At 36.3% G+C, this 22,076-nt stretch overlaps 1 protein-coding gene across 1 annotated transcript in view; it reads right to left on the bottom strand.

Annotated features, from left to right (window-relative positions):
• Positions 1–21,780, bottom strand: part of LOC306757109 (testis-expressed protein 264-like) — a gene marked incomplete at both ends in the record, with an annotated part of 42,737 nt that extends 20,957 nt beyond the window's left edge. Inside the window, 2 exons of the mRNA XM_079242074.1 lie at positions 15,150–15,371; positions 21,523–21,780. Of these exons, the coding sequence (XP_079098200.1) occupies positions 15,150–15,371; positions 21,523–21,780 (480 nt within the window). The remainder of the gene's footprint in view (positions 1–15,149; positions 15,372–21,522) is intronic.
• Between the last annotated feature and the right edge of the window lie 296 nt (positions 21,781–22,076).

Raw genomic sequence — 22,076 nt, 5'->3', positions numbered from 1 at the left:
ACTAAATCCCAAAAATCATTTTAAAAAAAGCTACGGACCAACTTTATCACCCTTTTCTTCAACAGCTTCTGAAAGAAGCAAAGAAAAAGTAGGAGAAAAGTGCTCCCCATAGCTGCAGGTTAATTCATGGGGCTGGTTTACATGTATATTAGGAATATCACTATTTCTCAGTCAGCTGTTTCCTATCCAACAATGACCACAGAAAAAAGACTTCAGCAAAAGGACAGCAACCACTAAAAAACTACAGTGACTTAAATGGCCAGTCACTTAACTATTTCAGCTGTCACTGCCCATGCATGTCTTCATGTTAATGTGGGTGTGAAGACATTAAATATTCATGCATGAGCCAAAAAGCCTAGAGCACTGGCATCTGATATTTCTGATATAGCTGTGGGAAAAAAATGCGTTTTCTCCTCAACTTACATTTACAATCTGTACAGGACCAAAATTAGGAATGCAGTAAACTTTATCATTAAAAAAATTTTTTTAAGTCTTAAGATAATATTTTACACGGTGATGACTGGATGACACTCTCTTACCATACTGTCTGGTAAGGTTTCAGTACAGCCATTAAAAGATATATCTTACTCAAAACTGTAGATCTATGAAAACATAGACTGATTAAGTTTTATTAACATGATTGAGTTTTCCACCCCTCCAAACTATAAAAAAAAAAAAAAAAAAATCTTTTGCAATATCTGAAGTTTTAAAGACTTTGTGTGTATCCACTGCAAGATATCATTTGACATTTTTTAACTGCTCCTCTTCCAAAGAAGCCTCCATGCACACTTCTAGTTCACATGATAAAGGGAAGCTTTGTAGCAGTATTGTTTGGCTCCTGGGATGCTTCAGAAATACGCCGTGGCGCACCTGACGGAAACACTCCGTCTGACTAGAGTTGCTGGCGCTGTCGCCTTCGGTGGAACTGAGGGGTAAGTATACGAAAGGATGCCACTTTACCAAAAGCTATACCAAGGGCAACAACACTTGGTCACCAAAAATTTACAAACACATGTTCATCTTGCAATGTACAGACTGTTATATTACAATAACTGGCAATCACCATCAGGCACCGGGGTCCATCTTGTTGTTGTTTTGTAACATAACAAAAAAGGCATTGGCTTAGCCTGCGGCAAATTTCTCCCACACTAAGTGATTCTAGGTATTAAAATACTCCTCAGACATTTCAGAAATGCAGTGACTCATCTCTTCTTGTCTAAGAAGTGGGATTTAAAATTAAAAAGCCTACTGGAGAGACATAGTTCAGACATCAGTTACTCAGTCCAAACCAACAGCACATTGTAATAATCTTGCTCTCAAGATGTTTGCATAAAATAGCATCAGTGAGGAGCTAAAAAGGCACTCAAAGACTCCACACCTCCACCAAGCAGCTCATATCCACCCGTATTGTGATTCCCACCCTTATACTCCATTCATTTGTATACAGTGTTAGATTTGTAGATTCACTGACAATAAATCCACAGTGTCTCTGCTAGGTTATGGTGTTTGTTGCATGTTTATATCTTAAAGGGGCTCTATTATGCAATTTCTAGTTTTCTGAGCTTTCTACAGTGTTATAGTGTTGAATGCTTATTAGATATATGAGTGGTGCAGTTTTTTATCACCTAAATGTATGTTTGAGTTTTCCAGCACTCTCTGCATTGGGTTTCCATGGCGACAGAAGCAATTAGTTTTAGAGAGTTTTTTCTACTTCAACATTTTAGTGGCGACCCAGGGGAGGGACTCAGTGATTGGTCATCTTCTCAAGGTTGTGCACGTTCACAAGAAGAAAGTCCCACCCACCTTCACTGCTCAGTATAACTACTTCTAGCAGTTGACCAATCAGACGCAGCCTGCAGGCAGGACATAGGCTTTCTGTGTTCACTTGTTTATGGCAGAGGCTGATCTGAGAGGATCAATAGAAAATGGATATAGGGGTTTGTGAAAAATGCTTGATTATTTCTTGCCCTACTGGATTTGCATATTAAAATAAATTAGACTGAAACGTGCATAATAGAACCACTTTAAATTGTTCTTCTGCAATGATGAAAATTACAAAGATTCCCCATTTTTTTCTGTTCTGGATTGTAGTATCCAGAATTTTGATGGGATTCAACTCTATTTTTGATATCTTGTAAAACCTGTTGTCAGTGTGGGGGCGAACACGTTACAGTAACAATATGAATTTTTTGGGGGGGTAATGAAGTAAATTGCACTTAAATATCAGAAATGAAATTACTTTACAACACTTTACACGCGCTTTCCTGCATTACCCGAGCTATTTTTGCCATGTGTGAAGTTTTGATCTGTTTAAGTGCTGCCTGCATACGCTGTATGTGTGTGTGTCTACCTGCCTGGACATGTTGCCATAGAGATCAACCTGAGTGAGGCAACTGCTTGTGTGTCCACTTGTAGACATTATAGAAAAGATACAAGACTGGATAAAACTAATGCAGTTTTAAATTCAGCTGAAACTCTTATTTGACTTTACATATCATTCATTCATTCATTATCCTAACTGCTTAATCCAATGAAGGGTCGCGGGGAAGCTGGAGCCTATCCCTGCAGTCTTTGGGCGAAAGGCAGGGTGCACACTGGACAGACCACCAGTCCATCGCCGGGCACCTTACAGATCAGTAGAAGGAAACTCCTCTGTATGTTATATCAGCTGATCAGTCTGATCAATTATCTGCTGTGCAAAATCATTCTGCTACCAGAGATTTAAAAACACCAATGGTGTACAAGATTATATTTCATAACAAATATAATTTCTTTTAGTGCATTCAGTTAAACCCTACAACAGAGACCTGAGCTGGAGGTTAGATCTGAACGGGTGTGCGGCCCTTCCTGGAAAACAATAATAGATCTAATCTACATAAGAACATGCCATTTGATGAGCTGTGAAGGACTTCATTCAGTCTTACGAAAATGTTTGTAGATTCTACTAGCATCTATCCGCACAGCATGACCTCATCATGGCTTCCTTTATCCTGTTAGTGGATTTTACAGCTTTCGATGAACAGGCGACCAGTCCAGGGTGTACTCTGTCTTTCACCTGCTTATTGCTGGGGTAGGCTACAGCCGCCCCATGACCCTGATTTGGATTAAGTGGTATAGAAGATGGATGGATGAATTTTTCAGCAGACAGTACGTGTCTACACAGTCTATGCTCCATGTATCTACATGGTAAATTAAGAAACGGCTAAGTAAAGTAATAAATAGTGAAATCACTTTTCAAATGCTTTAACAAGTAAAGTAATCTCATTCCAATTTACAGCAGTAACACATAATTACTTTTTTTTTTTTTTTTTTTTTTTAGTAATGACACCAATACTACCTGTTTGGAACTTCTCCTGTATTTTTGACCAAGCTCCCTGATCATTTAATTTTCGACATGTTAAAACTAAAAATAGCATTTCCTTGCAATTATAAAGAATCCTTCAAGAAATTCCTAGATACTGATGGTGATATGGATCCCTCCCAAAATTTAATGGAACTAAAATTTAATGGAATCTAAGTTAGACTTCTCAGAAAAAAAATTATGAAAATGCATCCAATAATTTTTGCATAAATTTGCCAACAAAAAGACAAACTGACAGACAAATAAATGCTGGCAAAAACAACCTCCACCACTGTCTTTGCAGTGATAATAAAGTCATTTAGAATGAATAATGTACAGTTTAGTATAAGATACCGTAGTTGTAGCTGTTCTACACACGGTGCTTGTATGCTGGAAATAAAGTTACAAGCAAATAGATTCATGCTACAGAGTTTCTTTTTTTGTTTGTTTGTTTTTGGAGGGAGATGCCACTTTTAGTATGTAGTTATCCACAACAGCAAAGTGATATCTGTGGACTTGAGATGTGATTTGATGATTTATGTATTTGCTTTACTCAGAAGGAGCATAAATGAATTTCCAAGGCACAGCCTTATATCCAAGTAGAGATGGAAGAGCATTACCAGCTGCCTGCTTTTATCCTCTAGTGGGAGTCCCATGTAGAAAAAAGTGCATGAGTCACTTGATGAGTGCATGTTTTTCATGTAGGATGTTCTTTGATGGTACTGAAGCCAAGAAGCATGTGCTAATAAAACCAGAGGAGCACAGAGTTGTGTCCTTTTTTCAGTCTGGTTGTTATTTCAGGGTCATTTTGGTCATATTTACTGAAGCATATTTGAATTCTTATTACTGTCTATATGGTTGAGTGAATTTGAAGACATTACCAGCAAATTTCTCCTAAATAGTGCTTACAGCAGAGTATTAAGTGTAACAAACTTTTTTATACTCACTAAAGTTTCACTGATGCTAAAGCTTATCAAAACTGGGAAAATTAAATGTATTCTTCTTCTACATTCTCAAAAATAATCACATCATGAAATAGCTACCAATTGTAAATATTAACAGCAGTATTGAATGGCTTCAGGGAGCCCGTATCAGATAGTAGGTCATGATCATGTTATGGTCAATGGTCAGGACATTGCAATTTTTCTGAACAGACTAAAGATTCATTTATGTTCCCTTAAGTTCATAAATGGGGTCGTCTGTTGCAAACATTGTCAAATGTTACCATTCTCATACTTCCATGCGTCTTTCATGTTGCCATAGTTATTAAGTCAGTTCATTCACTAGTGGGCAGTGTCAAGTTTGGATTGCACTTCTGCATTTTGACACTGGTTGGTAGCAGTAATTAACCACTATAAAATATACAACCATCCAAAAACACCAGAAAAAGTAGAAGAATAAAACCACTTTTTTTTTTTTTTTTTTTTACTGTTCTCAACTTCCTCTGTATCTTTTTGGGTAATTTGTACTTAATGATTTCTGCATCATCTTCGTGTTCCTTTTTCTTCTTTGGTTTGTTGCTTTGGCCAGTTCAGGGTGGGCTACTCAATGCTGCCCTCACGATTAGTGGTGTAATAGCTCAGTTTTCTGTATAAAGTGAGAGACAGCTAAAGTCCTTAATGTTAACCAAATTACACACGTAACTGAAGCAGGAGATGGACCAAAGTGTCCATCCATCTGAGTATAATTCTTCTGTGCTGAGCTTTAATGGACTTTAAAAGTGCAAAATGCAGCCAAAATTTTACAAAGACACAAAATACAAAAGAATTATCTTCCAATGTGTCTCTAAAGCCCCAAAAGTTGAGTCCGAACTCTGGAACATGGGTAGTTACCATATTTGTGCAACTCCAATACTGACTTTAATAAAAAGCTAAAGTACCATTTTGGACAAGTAATGTCTTAAAAGCTGCACAGAAGAAGAAAGTACACATGTAGACAACTCTGAAGTAGTTTTCTGTGGTACAGTCATTGCAGGACATAAGCAAACTCAATCCACTCGAAAAAGAAATCATTATATCTGGAAGAATTTTGGCCACTGACATCAACTTTCCAACTTTAACAGATGGTATCGCAAAAGAATCTCCATGATTTTTTTCATGTACATTCCCATGTACATTCCCAGTTTGAAACATTGAAATCAAAGCACATAATTGATCATATCTTCAGAAATGGACCAACCTTGTAAAAATTTCAAAACAAAAAGATTTTTATACAGTAAAACTTAAAGTATAAATTCAGAACAAAGACAGTTCTTTTGATCAATCAATTTTGTTTTTAACACTATAGGCAGGAGATTATTGTTTTACTGTAAATTATGAATTCAATAGCTCTCAGTGTTTCCACAGTTCTTGTACTAAAAAATAAAAGATTTGACTCCAAAGCATACATGGGAGTTGCCAAAATGCAATAAAATCCATGTTTCAACAGTTTGGGAGATAGTTAATAAACTTGTCATAAAACTATTTGGAAGTCTCCAAAACATGTTACTAAAAAGGAACTTAATCACATTGCTGCAGTGTGTGGACAGAAATAAAAAAAAACTACAGAAGACATCTAAAGAACTGCAGGCAGAATAAGAACAATCTGGAGTGGTGGTTTCAGTCTGTTCCATGTGCTGCACAATTACCCAAGAGGGGCTCTGTGAGAAAAGCAAAGATGTTAAAAAGAACGGTAGAACTAATGTTTGCAAGAGCTTTCATGGACGTTTACATTAAAATGTGCAGCAGACAGAGGAAGCCAAATGTTGTTCATTAGACCACAAAATGTGGCCCAAGAAGAAAAGGAAAACCCTGCCGACAGTAAACCATGGTGAAGGCTGTAAAATGTTGTGATACAGTTTTGTTAGAACTGGGTGCAATGAACGCATTTAAGGACTGATGAAAGCAGATGATTAGTGTTACAAGATATGCTCTATTTCTGCGTATGTTTTTCAAGGATCCCCAAAACAGACGCAGAAATAGAGCATATGCACTGTAGCCTTAAGTGTATTTAGCTCAATGAAAATATCAATAAGACATGCAAGTTTGGTGACCAAGAAAGTGTTACTGAAGAGATACAAGCAGCTCTGTGTTCCAAAAGAAAAACTTCGGGATAAAGGTGTGCAATTCAAGCACAAATGACAATACTGTTGTATTTGAAAGCCTCAGCAATAGAAAGACGTGTTTGAAAAGCACTTTTTTTTACTGTATTAACACCTGGTATTTTCCACTTAAGATGGAGAAGATCACCCTTGTGCCCATGGAGTTTTTTTGGTTGATTACTGTCCATTCTTACTCATAAAAATGTCCACACAGTTAGCATTGTAATATCCAGGCCTCAGTAGTTGGCAGCCATTTTTGGCTTGAAATATGTTATTTCATCTCCTAAATATATCATTTGTTAGTCAAGAGGAACTGCAACACAGGCAACGCAACACTTTTACTTAGCATGAACCATGTAATTAATTGGATAGTGACATTTTTGAGTTTCCTGTTGCTTATGTTAATAATAGTAATCTGTAAGATTATAGGATACCACTCCATCAGACACAAATTATCCTCCCCTACCAGAAAATTTGTTTTGACTTTATTTTTTTAACTTTACTTCTCTAAGTTCCAGTATTTATTGATATTACTTCTACTTCTTTGTTTTACTTAGCCACATGGCCATTGTGAATGCAAGGAAAGAAGAACAGCAGCGATTCCTCAGGAGAACAACAGTCTTGTCAGACTCTGACTGCGTCGCATAAAGAGCAGAATAATGGAACAGAGAATCTCTACGGTCTTATTATAGTCTTCATTTCATTTCAAAGGGCTGGAGGAGAAAAATGGTTCAAAAGGTCTGAGGGCATAATGAATGACAGTAGTTGCTGCCAGGATGAACAATCCAGGTGTCACTCAAGCAACAACAGTCTTTACACAGACTTATTCATCCCTGACAAATGACCAAGGACTGTCTGGAAGTCATTGAGCTGAATGAATAAAGCTGTTAAGTCTTAAGCCTCCTTTTTATCTATCCCGTTTTATTTAGTTCATTCACTAAGGCCCCAAAACTCTACAACTTGGTTAGATGCCCCTACTCTGCTGTAGGACTCATACTTGAATGGTTTAAAATTGCCTCTTGAATTGCTTTTTCAGAAAATCCCTCAAGAGGACACTGAAGCAAATTTAATTTGCATGTCTATCTCAACATAAGACACAGCTAAATTGTAGGAATATCTTAACCAGCAGGAAAAGTTCATGTTTATGTGTTTTCCTTCCTCTTCTTTTATATTGCATAGGTATAATCACACATGGTGTTGAAGGAGAGATTTATGGGCTCAGCTACCAATTTTCCCATTTGTTTTAGATGTTTGGATTGTACATTGGTAAACTGTCCAATTTAAAGTTGTCAGCCAAAGCTTCAAGTCTCAATTTCAGTGTTTTCAGCTTGAATACAAATAACACTAACATGCTGAAAATCCGATTTTTCTCCAAACAGATTGGGATTTTGTGCCATAACTGCATCCATCAGCTATAAAGAAAACGCCATATGTGCCGTGAGCACTCTGTCTTATTGTCATCCAGTTCAGTTAGGTCCCTACCTCCACTGTAACTGCTTATCTATTTATGGAACTTTCCAGTCATTTTCTTTGAGATATTAACTTAGTATGTCAACATCTTGGGGAGGATAAACAGGAGCACACTCCTCAAAACAGACTAATAACATCAAAACAGATGGCATACGTCTTTTATGCATTGCTTGATTTGTCGCATTAGAACAGATTGATAAAATGGCCACAGCCACAAAGTGATTGGTCCCATATCTAAAAATAACTACCCCTCCTAAATTGCAATCACACCCTACTGTCTAATCTTAACTCAGAGTGACAGTGAAACAGTGAATAAAGTTTAAATCGGATCAATCATATGTAGATGTGACATTTAACACCAACGGTAGATTCCCAGCTGCTGGTGGATGAAAGTCATGTTTGAACATTTGATGGGTAAACTCCAAAGAGGCTCCTGAGGGAAGAGTTCGCTCACAGGGTCATGATGCAACGTACTTGATCAAAAAAGGCCCACTAAGTTTGCACATCAATAAAGCTAATGGGTTAAAAATAAAACCATTAACAAGAGATATTTATTTAATGTAAATACATCAAAACAAAGTCTTTTCTCTGCTGCAGAAGATATAACACGAATGGAATTTCTGTGGTTTTACAAAAATTAAATCTCCTAAAATGAACTCTAAATAACAAAACAGTTTGCAATTACAAATAAGTTAAAGAAATAAGATGGTTATTTAAATGGTTATTAATTAAAAAAAATCTGACAAATATACTTTTATTTTAAGATATGGGTATTTTAGTTACTACATTGTTTGTTGAAAAGAAAATTACTGGGTTATTTGAGTTTCTTTCTTAGTTTGTTTGGGGGGTTTTTTTTGTTTGGTTTTGGGTATTTTTTACCTGTTTTAGATTCAGATACAGATTTCTTTATGGTCATTCAACATGACATTATAGTGCACTTTAGAACGAGATTACGGTGCATTTTTATAGCCACAACAAAACAGATTGGTCATAAAAATAAATAAAAATTATTTGTACATAATGTACATTATACTGAACACAAAGTTGATAAAATACTGTATTTGATAACAATATATTTGTTGTTTGAAATATAAAGAAGATTTTTCAGTGTAGCTGTATACATGTTAAAAAATTGCAAAGGTGTATTTCACTATAACCATCATTATAATTTTGCATTATCAATGCACACGTTCATAAGATACTGCCTGATAACTTAGCCTGTGCACTTAATAACTCGTGGTTCTGAGCTTCTGGGGCAGCTTCCAACTATAAACTACACTGCAAAAATTGTAACGTTTTTTTCACCTCATCCCAAAAATAGCACTGATGCTTTTTTAAATCAAGATGACTGAGAATTTATCCAGACACATCAATCATTTTAAGGTCAACTTCTACTGCTGCGCATGAACAATCTGGACTTTTAGGAGTTCAATAATGAATTATTAATAAATAGGTCATTAAAAGCAGCTACTCCAGCAAGTTACAAAGGAGATTGTTGATGGTCTGCGGTCAGCAAAGGACACAAGTACAAGTTGAGCTGTTTTAGTGAGCCTGTCATAAAATAATGTGATTTTCTGATAAGAAGAGACTTTTTTTTTTTAAATAGTTGATAGTTTGCTCATAAATCACCAAAACCATGACTTGAAGCCTTTGCCTCGTTAGTGTCACAAGTTACAACAAGAGCAGACAAAAGAAATGGGAATTAGTGAATTAGAATACAACATGTTCGGCCATTAAAGTGATTCCAGTTAAATTTACATTTTTTTTTCCCCTCACATGAAGTCTGTCCTAAGTCTTAACTACTGGACAAACATTTCTATTTGAATGCGTCCATTTTCTCTCTTGAAAATAAACTCTTATGACATCTGCAGCCTTTATTCGCAGCTGAACCTCCCTTCTGCATCCTCCACCCTGACAGTGCCTCCTTCCATGACTTTTTCCAAGTATTCAAACCCAACAACCTTTTCTGACCTTTCTGAACGGACGTCACAGTTAACTAAATGTCTGCATGTTTAACGGACCCTGCGGAAAAGTATCTGTTCTCCTCTTTGATTAAATCTCATGCATGTAGATGACAAGAATAAGAATTGCGAGAGGCAGCAACTCTCACCCCAAAACTGTGGTTGATTCTCTGTTGGGTAAAGACATCAAGCACATGCTACTATGTTTTAGCTGAAAAAAGGCCATTTCTAAAAGACAAATAAAAACTCTTTTTACATTCAGCACAGAACCTCAGCGCTGGCAAGAAACTTAAGTGCCCTAAAGCAAACAAATGTTCCATCATCTGCCTTTCACCAACCTTTAGATCCCTGTGAATGTCATCAATAATACCCTCCCTCTTTAGTTCCCATTCCTGTCTGCAGGCCTGGGTACCATATTCAAACCAAATCTCAAGATGCCAAAATGTCTGCGATGTAGCTAACTGCTAAAAAGCCAAGGCACAGAAGAAAAACACAACGGCCAATCAATGTTCTGACAAGGCAAATATCAGGCATGGCCAAGGGGCAGTGATTCAAAGTGTCTAACAGACAGAAATCATTCTGCCACAACAAGCTTGGCATGCTAAATGCTGATGAGCTTGTTTGAAAAGGTCTCACCACTTGGGATATATCTCAGTCATCGACAGAATACTTAATTCACTGAAAACTTATTCTATTCATCCGCCTCTGCTATGGATACATTCTGGTTTCTCATTGTATGTCTTGTACTACTATTGGCGAGAGAATGTATTATTTTATTATTTATTTACAATGCTAACTAGGAATTTATGTGACATTATTACAGTAGATTAATGCAACGTTTCAACATTTATGTCTGTGGAGTCCATCTTTTGCTAAGATATTGTCGGGATGAATTGTCGTACTGTGCGAGTTGTCTTCAGCATCTCCCAAAGATTCTCACTAGGGTTCAGGTCTGGGTCTTCTGGTTGCCCATCCAAATATGAAAAATACTTCACTTTCCCTGAACCACTCTTTCACAAGTGATATATTGTGATATAGTGACATAGTTTCTATGGCCTTGTGACATGATTGTCTGACTGGATCAAATCACAACTGGTTACCAGCTGAAAACTAAAAATCACTGCAGTCATTTTTTAAAAGAGAAATTTTTTTAATCTATTTTTTTCCAGTCAGTGTAGATTTTAAATAAAATCAAAGGTTTTTTTTCAATTGTGTCTTAAACTGAAGACGAATCCCTAAAACAGTTTCAGCTGTTTTTTCAGCCTAATTTGGTTAAATGAAATTCAAATGAAAAAAAAGTTCCGATGAGTTGAAAACTACTTCATGTTTTGTTTATCTTTTTTTTGTTTTTTGTTTTTTTTCACTTTTTTAAATAAAACAATTGTTAAATATCTTTTAATGTCAACATTTAGGGACTCACTTTCCTCCTTACAGTTAATTCACTCAGATGACAATTTAGCTCCTGCATCAGATTTATTCACATAAAAAAGTTCCAGCTGAACTTTAATGTGAGCTTTTCCAAGAATATTGATTTGTGTTATAGTGTGATTTGAGACAATAAGGAATAACAATCCTGCTGCAAATTATTTTTGTTAATAAACAAAGCCACAAACAAGCAAGAAACACTGCGAGACAGTCCATAAAATAAAAATAAAATCATTAAAGCCTATTTGTCCAACATAGGTGTCAGTTACATCAGAAGCTGCTTTTCTTGTAAGTTAGCTTATGTGTTAAACTGGCTCTGTGAATCCTTGCATTGAGAATCTCTGCTGATTTAATTGCTTTAGCTACATTGAGTCACTTAAAGCCACAAATTTCAGACATAAAAAAAAACTTGCAACTCCCTGTGGACTAAAATGGGAACATTCATAACTTTACAATATCTTTCCCATCTTTCCAATGTGTAGAAAGGGTAGAAATGGGTCATTTGCATATTTTATTACTCATAGTTTTCTTATATCCTTTAATTCTTCTTTCCAAAAGATCAATATTGAAATACACTGCTGCATATTATAGCATATAATAGCTACAGAGGAAATGGGACAGACAACAATCCAAATGAGACATTATGAGACAAAAAATATTTTTTTTAAAAATGAACGAACGAATTAACATTATTTTAGCCGAATTTTGTGGTTCTGCCTGTTTTAATATGCTCTAAATTAAAACAAACCAATTAGGTTACAATTTCCAAAAAGCCTAAAATAAAAACAAACTCATTATATGCCCAAATTAACCTCTTATTTAAAAATACAGCATCATTATAACATGTACATATCATAGTTATTAGTACAATTCTTAAGCACATGCTATGAAAACTTTATGTACAATGCTCATGCATTGTGCCTGGCATAATGACAATTAAAAATATTCTTGATTTTTAAACTCAAAAACAAATGAATAGGTTTGTCAAATTATTGATATAGTTATGCTCAATTCAACAATCAATATGTTTGTATGTTACTTTATAAAAATAAGTACAATTTAAAGTAAATTTCATGATGGAGTTTCCCATTATATTGAGCTCTACAACGTCAACTAGCTTGGCTTTGTAAGCTGACCTTTCAGATAGGCTAAGTGCCACTGGAGCAAAGCCAGGCTTAAACAGCATCCTAGCAGATGGCAGAGCCAGACAGACAAGACACACAAATATACCCGTCCAGCAGGAACAGAGCGATTGAGGCAACCTGTGGTGTCACCACCTGTCTTAGCGCACCACAAGTTTGCCAAGTTTCCCAATATCCTATCGTCATCACAGCAACTCACTTTCCCGGCATTCCTGCAGTAGTTCTCTGAGAAATCCTTAAATAGGAGCCCAAACTGTTATTCTGCTTCCTCCTCCGTTGTCTTTAGTTTCACGACATGTTTCCATGACTCTCCTACACCACAAATCTCTTCCTTCTACTTTATCTAACACAGAACTCCAAGCCCCCAGTGGAGGCTGCAAAAATGTCCCGAGGAAGCATGATGAAAAGATCTGTCATGCTAAAATTCTAATAAAACATATTTCAGCTGTATGCTGCTTGAACAGTATGACTCAGAAATGCAGGTGGTGATCATGGGGTGATGTATTGATCATTTCCTTGCCACTGATTGACGCAACACGACTTACACTTTGCAGTGACTCAGTCTTTTGCACATAGTGTTTTTATATTGTTCTCACTTTAACAATAATAAGCATAAATATATCAGACATAGACTGATGCTTTCTTTATCTACAGACATAAAAAATACAGTTGAGACACTGTAAAACTATAAAAAAAATAAATAAATAAAATTATTTGCAACCTCATAAACTAATGTTCTGTTTAGAATGAGATGTTCTCAATTTTGAAAGTGAAATATTTTACTACTTCACGTAAAGTATCTGCATTCTTTTATTTGATGGCAGCAATACATATTTAAAAGCTGAGATGGAAGATGCAATGGCTTGTTAAAAGAGCTCAATTTAAAATCTGCATCCGTGATGTTATTAAGCAACATAACTTCCCATTTAGACAATGTCTTTCAGTTAGGGTCTTGGACAGTTTGTATTACATTTACACAGACCACAAGGCTGTACTATCAAGCTGGAAGATTTCTTATCAAGGTAATTTCAGGATTAACACTGGTTTTTCCATCCTATGACACCGGGTAACTTTTTACCAGGGCAAATCACAATGATAACTTAAGCTGATTGGCTAACCTGCTCCGGGGCAGGTAATGTGCTGGATAAGAAATCGGCTAGTATGAAAGCACCACTTCCTGACCAATCAGTTCTCTTGGAAAATGGCCTACCTACTCTCAGAAAATCCTGTTGGCATTGGTGCGCATATTGTGAAAGAAGCACTTAGAAAAGAAAGAGCTTTTAGAGATAGATGCAATCCTTTTGATGCCCCCAATGACACCCTGACAAAAGGTACAGATGTGCATCGAATGGATTGTGGAACATTTGTAATTTGTTTGGTTCCTGGGGTGTGTGATTGGAACACCTATGCTGGGTGGCCATCTGAGGGGTTCAAATGGACATTGTGTGAGCCCTCTTCCTGGTGGCTGCAAATCCTGACCCACTGGGGCTTGTGCCATGTGCCTGCGAGGGCTGTGCTGCCTTCTGAGACAAACGGACATGTTTGTGGTGTGGTGACTGGGATTCATGCTCAGGGGTGGCTGCTGATCACCTGGGTCTTGAGGTATCCTGGCCTTGTCGATGACCTTTACACAGGTGTGGTTTCATTTGCATTATCACACTCCTCTTTGAACATTTTTCACTTTGAATAATCACAGTCACTGTGTTGGGGTTATATACTAAAAGCTACTTTTGATTAGTTGCTGTTTGTGTGTGTGTGTGTGTGTGTGTGTGTTTGTGGTAATTGGATTTTCTGTTTTGATACATGTTTTTTTTTTAACTTGTTCATCTCCTGTTGATGCTCCTGATTAATGTCAGCTTTCTTTTCCTGTAAAGGTCATAGGATGTTCTATGTTATGTATCTGTACAGCTGTAGCAGTTGTTGTCTGGTGTCTTTTTGGATTAAAGGTCCATAGATTGCTATCTGGCAGATCTCTATATCCTATTTCTTTTCACCACTCTCCATTTCATTGTAACTCAATATCTTTTCTCTGTTCCCGTTGGTCAGGTCCAGCAATGTAATGTAAATTCAGTAATAATCAGTTATTCAAAACTAATTAATAAATAAATAAGAATGAATATAAATACGCTAGATATAGCCAGATATATATATATATATATATATATATATATATATATATATATATATATATATATATATATATATATAATTGTTTAAAAAAATCATTTTTATTGATCTTTAAACTTGTCATCTTGGGCATTATAGCAGCAGAATGATGGTTTGGCTACTGTGTTGTTTTTCCCCAATAGAAATGAAGGGGGAAAAAAAAAAAGTTTTATACATTTTTTTTGCTTTTAATCTACAAAAATTAGCAACATCGAAGAATTGTGAGAATCGCAATTTAAATCGAATCGGCACCCAAAAAATCAGAATCGAATCAAACTGGGACAAAAGCATATCGTCACACCCCTAATATATATATGAAGTAACCGCAACAAACCTAAGAAAAAATCAAGTTTTGTAGCACAGGCCTCTGGAAGAAATCAGATTAATTTTATTATCTATTAATTTGAAATGTTAAAGTTTCATGCACTTGCTTTTTATTATATTTATTGTGGTTCTTGATTGTTCCTGCATGTGGTTTTAACCTTCTCTTATCAACTGAATGAAAACCTAAAAGAAAAAGGCAAAATTTAAAGTCATTAATAATAATGAATTAAAAAACTAAATACCTTAATGTAATGTTCGAGTTGTTGGTAGACTCTTCTCACCCTGAGGTAGTTGGAGAAAAATGGTCCGTGACGAAATGAGGCAGTGACGACATGTGTTACTTGAGGAAAGGTAAAAACATTAAAGCCAGATGTCTTGTAACGCTTAAGGAGTTCCTCCTCTGCTTTGTTTTCTCCTTCAGTTAGAATACTGCCAACAGCATAGCGGCATAGTGGTCCTAAAACCTAGAAAAAAAAAGAAGCAAATTAACTCATGAATAAAGAGTTATCACATAATTGAACATATAAAACTAAAACGTAGGCTTATAGATAAGTTAAATAATTAATATGTCCATCAGTGTTGTGGAATAACTAGTTATTACATAACATAATTAGCATATGTCTGGCATGTAAAGTGACTTTACACTGAAGTTAGGTCTGTACAATACTGTAAAATCTCACATTGCATTTTTTTCTAACCTTGCTGTATATACTGCAATATAAAAACCTCAGAATTTTCAACAGATGACTTGAACAGCACTCCCGTTGCACTCCTGCCATCTTGTTTACAATTAATCTGCTCTCAGCTTACTTCTTTTATGAATGTAAAAAGTATGGGTTTTTGTCCATATTTGAGAGTTATTCTTACTGTCATCTTTTATTGCTTGCTTTACTGTGCTAGGCCCTGAGTACATGTTTACTTCTATCACGTAAATTGTGTTTTACCATGCGTCAGGAACGCTTGAAGTGGATAAGAACATGTTAGTTCATCTGCCTCCTGCATTGCAGGAGATGCAATGTAACTATGCAGTGACAATGCTCACTCAACATATTGTGCAGCTCTACTTCAAGTGCAACATCAAGTTTACAGTAGCTTAGAATAAGATGCATCCCTGTCTAGATAGGCCAAAACATCATCTGCCAGAATGCATTCAAATCACAGATACCAGGAAAACACTAAAACTTGCAGGACGGTAGCTCTCAAGGACCAGAGTTGGTGACCCCTGTCAAAGGTAATCAGTCAAAAAAATAAAAAGTATATAATCAAAAATGAACACGTACAGTACTCTTGTTATGTTATCCAGGAGCCAAAGTGAGAGAAAATAAGCTCATTAATGTCGGCTCCACTTGCAGCATTTGACAGCAGAGCAATCATTGCTGTTTCCTCCATTTTGAGCACCCTGTTGCCCATTAAAAAAAAAAGAGGGAAAAAAGACACTTTTTACAAAGGAATCCTCTGGGGACAACCAAGCTTTTCTCCCACTGTGCTCTCTAAAGATGAGAACCACTCAAGGCTTATGTAATAAATATGCTGGAATGGTCTAATTTGCTCTCAAAAATAAATGTAATGCTTTTAGGTATTTGTTAACACAAAAAGCCAATTTTGGCTAAAAGTTTGATAGTCACTGTGCACATCACAAAAGGGTTTTTTTTGTAACAAAAGAATTTTATATATTTTATTACAAGCGGGTTAAAAAAAAAACAAATAAATAAAAAAAACACATATCTGTTCTCAGTAAGACTCCGAATTTAGTGTGTCAATCAAAAAAGAAAAAACTTGCATTGTGCACTGCTTTGGTTTTTATAAAATTAATTAAATATATTGTTGTAAATTCAGTCATACTTGGGCTAAACTGACCAACATATATTTTGCATACATATGTGCATTGTTAACTTATGCAAATTACCTTTCCAATCCAATTCCATCCAATTTATTTATGCCCATTTTCAACCACATGGCTGCCAATGTGCTGTAGACATTAAATATTAAATATAAAAAATAAAACTGATTTAAGTTTTGGTTAAAGCCTTTACTGATAAAAAAAAGAAATTAGAAAAAAAAAATTTTTAAAAAGGATTTCACGTCACCATTAATCTTCCTGTCAAGTTTAAAAACACCATTCTGACAATAGGATTCGATAATAACAATTTTCGCAAATGGTTGTAAGGGACCTAGATTGAAAGCGGAGAAATCATGAGACCTGTTGGCATCTGTTACCTCCGATTTGTCTTCATTTATTTGTAAAAATTCAAAAGCTATCCAGTCTTTGACCTCTTTGAGACACACCATCAACTGAAACAGGAAATTTTGGTTATTTTGTAAGGTCAAATAAAATTGCATCTCATCTGCCTTTGTAAGTGATAATAAGAAATAGCAAATCTTCTAAAAATAACACTAAATGAGAATATAAAATAATAAAACACTGTGGTGCTATAAAAAAAAAAAAGGAGTCGCCCAGCCTTACCGAAAATTGTCTGTCAGAGAGATAAGAACAAAACTACTGCAAGGCAGTGTCCCCGATGCCCACACTGTGCTTTAGATGGGACATGAGAATTGGATGGTCAACCTTGTCGAAAGCAACAGTGAGTGTTAAAAGCACAAGAATGGCAAAGTCATTGAAAAGTCTTAGAAGTGCTGACTCTGTCAGTACCGTGAAAGAATTTAACACTAAACTGTAAAAATATGATGTGCATTTACAAATTTCTCTCATTCGGGGTATACAACTTTCTCTAAAATCTTGGACATCAAAGGAAGCCTTGGGATCGGTCTGCAATTGCTTAAAATGGAAGAATCCAGGTTTGTCATTTTAATTAAAGGTTCAACAACTGATTCTCTAAAATATACAGGAACAACACTAGAGGAAAGACAGCTGTTAATCACATTGTGGACGAAAAGACCAATTATCTCCCAGACCTGTTAAAAGATAGTTATATGAACAGAGTTTGGTTTTGTTGGGTGGATGTGGGGTCAGATGCCAAGTATGACAAAGATAACACTGGTAAAACTGTGTACATTATTTTTTAAATGTACATAATGAATGTGGTCAAATTAGTAAGTCTACCCAAGCTGTGAATGCATACTATTGGTGTGCACACCCAGTATACCCATCTAATCAACAGTCTGCTGCAAATAAAACATTCACTGTCACATAAGTGAAAGAGAAAGCCAAGCTCAGTGAAGCTATCACATGAAACGAGTAAAACAACTATCATGAAATCTATTCTTGAAGGATTTCGGACACCCGGTTATGATCACACTGTATGTACCAGAAAGCACATCTGGAAAAGCTTCTACATCAGGTTATTTCTCATGTTTTTGTTTTGAGGGTTCACAGCAGGAAGTCTGGGTTGTGTGGATATATTCCCCATCACAAGGCACCAAATAAGCATTATGAACAAAGAAATGCCAAAAGAACAAGTCACTGTCCATAGTCTTTGTTTTACTCCTCTAGCTGCACTCATTACAACATTGTGACATCTTTTGATCTTTCTTCAACACAGACAGCTTATCAGAAGCAAATAAGTTATGAAATTCCACTCAAGGAATGACACCCTTTCTTAGCGACACAACAGCTGAACTGGCTTTGGTGAGGCAGATGCAATAAAGAGTACAAAGATTCTGCTCCAGCATACAAAGCATTTTCTACCCCCAGTTGGACTCTGGAAGGCTTAAAATCTAAATGTTTTAGTATGACTTTCTGAAAGGGCGAGTACTAGAGAGATTTCATCATTTACTCTAAAGACCAGCCATCGCCTGACATACATTTCCTGCTCAGCTCTTCCTCCGTCTACCATCCCCACAGCTTTCATCACGTTGTGACACAAACATCGGTCCCAGAAGATGGGCAGACACGCATTGGTTCACTGCTATGCCACTCGTCATCTAGCTTTTTATTCTCGCCATCCATGTTTCAGGGTCTGTAAACCCTGACCTCAATTACTTACTTGAAGTATCAAGTTTGACAGAATACTATCTGATCTACCCCCACTGCCTCCCTCTGATGTTTGTTGCATTTAGAGTTGGAGGGATGAAGAGCAGAGGTGATGGGGGCACACTGGGTCGCAGAAAACCCCTTGGCTTTGAAACTGTGAAGAGGCTGGAGGAGAAGAAGGGTTTAGCTTGTGGAGCCTGTGTGCTAGCCGTTTGAAGGAGCAGACAGAGCTGCTCTAGCCCCGTATCCATGGCAACCATCTCAGGACCAACTCAAGTTTTCGTTGAGGTCTTTTGTTTCTCCAGAGGAAGTGATTAAAGGAGGTAAAAGTGAGAAAACCAAGAGCAGAGGATGAGACCAGCCATGCACACACTTATCCTCTGACAGCAGCTCTTTTGAAAATCCTTCCCACAGCAAATATCAGCGGACAGTGTCTCCCTATTTAGACCGCAAATACCAGTCCTCCTATGTGCGAGCAATCTCTGGGGCTCCTGATGCAGCCACCGAATGGCATCCTGAGGCTCGGACGCTAATGAGCTGAGATCATTACGCCAATTATTCTAACTTAGATCAGGACTTGGCGGTGACCGTGTAGAGGAACCAGGACCCACTGCTGGCCTAATTGCTAGCTTGGGAAAAAAAGAGGATGAGCGTAACAAAAGAGTTTTGAATCAGAGCTGGAAAAAGCCCATCACTACACTTTGATTACATTCCATCAGGTTGCTGGAGCAGGTTGTAGGCAAGTTACTAAAGCCAATCGTGTCTAGAGTTAGAGCGCAGCTATTTGCATATTCCAAAGACAAAATTGTCCATCTTAGTAAAGCTGATTTAACAGACATAAGTAACACAGCAATATAATTATATATAACCCGAATATGTACATGTTATCACTTCAGCAGACATTTTTCATCCAAAGCAATATCCATGTTCAAATGATGGGTGACTTTCAAGCTTAAGTATAGCAAGAAATTCCTTATGCTAACTATTTAAAGACAGGATGCCTTTGCTCTGACAGCATTTTGCTGTTTGTTCCACTGTTATGGTAGCAAACTGAGAACAGTCTCAAGACTGATGCTGTATTATGCATCGGGATCACAGCATCACTTTCTTTATTTTTGGATTTGCAAACTAGAGTTTAAAATTCTGCTAATAAAACAGCAGAAAATAATCTCAGGGACAGATACAATGTAGTAAAAATAGATCAGTTATTCTGTTTAGTTATTACCATTACTTTTGTTTTTTCATTAGTTCAGCTATTCAGTGATAATCAACTGCTGCCAACCTACTCCCTGTTTATTGCTTGCTTCAGCTTTAACACAGTGGTATAACATGGTATATCTTCATTTAAATCATTTAAATGTCAATTGTTCGGTGTAGACAGGAAAGTAAATCGCATATCAAATTTTGTGTTTAAGTGAAGGCCATAACAGAGGGATATTTCTACATCCAACTCTCCGTTTTTTACTCTTGTTACCTCAGAAGTCTCTATACAAGGAAATAATTTCTATAAAATCCTTAAAACGTGCTTTTCTTTGCTTCATTTCTTCTTGGTCTTGAAAGTCTTGTAAAAATATAGCTATGTGGGAACAAGTTCCACTATAATTTGATGAGTGTATAGTATCAGGTAACAGGAAAAACGGATCCAGCAGCTGTTATGTCCTGCTGCTTATGTGAACTGAGATTTGGGGGTAGATGAGTTTACACAGGGAGCAACAGGGAATACAGGAAAATATCTCACAGATGGATCCAACTGACTAATTGTGTTGTTAGCAGCCTTGGAGTACCGGTAAAAGAAGACAACCTTTGCTCCAGTTTGACCTTTGAGCTGTCAGGAGCAATGATATATGTGTTTATTTCATAATTGGGTGCCTTATTGAAGTAAATAGTGCTTTTTCTCTCAGTAGTATTAATAGTTTACCATGCAATATTAGCTAGTTTTTATAAGATGTGGTAAAAATCCTGAACAATAAGACAAGCCTGAAAATGAGAATTAAGGATAGTCCACATAAACAGCAGTTACAGTTACAGTAGTTACATACAGCATGTCATATTATCACAACCAGTCAAAAATACATGTTACATCTCACTATAAACTCTTGGAGTTTCTGTCAATTTACACACAGAACAAAATAAAAAAGATGTTGCTTTAAAATTAATTTATCTGTAAATTTTCTATAACCTTTTCCAAGGAAAAAAAATATAATTCTATGAACTTGAAATTATTACTCCAGTGCAAGTGGATTATATTTTAATGATATGTAAATACACAAGATACACTATGCTATGAACAGATGTGTAATATTGATGATACTCTGAAGGAAACAATAACTCACTTTATTGGCCTCAGCGATAACTGAGGGAAAAATACTGGCGGTAGGCAGAGTGAACTATGTAAAATACGACGGGTTACTACCAAGTGGAAAGAAAACATTTCAGGTGAGTGAGTAAAATAATTGATAACCAGCTAACAAATGAGCAAGTTCTTTAACTAGTCGCCTGAAGAAAAAAAAAAAAAAAAAAAGCACCACCGCCATCTAGCGGCCAACAGCATAACTCACATTTCTAACACATCAGCTTGGTTAAGCTAAATTACAAGACACAATGCAAGAAAAACGTTGTTATTCTAAACTGGTGGAAATTTTGCTTTAGAGATAAATTCATAAAACAGATGTTTGTATTTTTACCTTTTGGGGATGGTCATAAAACACTCCGATACAAGCGAGCTCTGGTCCAACACAGTGAGCCTCTTTAAAAAGTTGTCCGCAGGTTTTGTAAGGTCCTTCTTCAAATTTGTAGGCAAAAGTTATCTTCTTTATAGGCGGAACGCCAGTTTGCACTTTGACGTTTATTTGGAACCCAAAATAAAAAATATAAGCAACAACTATTAAAAAGAAAAGACATAACAGAATAATAACCGCGCACAGACTGAACCAGTCTGGCATCATAGCTCACCTACAGGGTACAGTTTTTACTGCTTATTCCCACCAGTTAACACTGTGTCATTTCTTGGAAGCGGCTAACATGTTAAAGATTATGTATTTTCTGTTTTTAAACGTACATGTCCTTGACTGGACTTATTCTTAGACAACTACGACAAACAAGATTACACATTGTAGAGACTTCCTGGAAAGTACCATTTTTGCCGACGGAAGGGGGAGTGTGTGACGAATTCATTTATATATCTTTTTTCATTTTCTTTTTTTCTTTTTTTTTTATTTTTATAAAGCGACTGATTTTG

The sequence above is a fragment of the Telmatherina bonti genome (genome assembly GCF_933228915.1).
Source record: "Telmatherina bonti genome assembly, chromosome: 6".
NCBI classification, from domain to species: domain Eukaryota; kingdom Metazoa; phylum Chordata; class Actinopteri; order Atheriniformes; family Telmatherinidae; genus Telmatherina; species Telmatherina bonti.
Note: the sequence above shows the minus strand (reverse complement) of the source record. Positions and strands in the feature narration are given on the sequence as shown.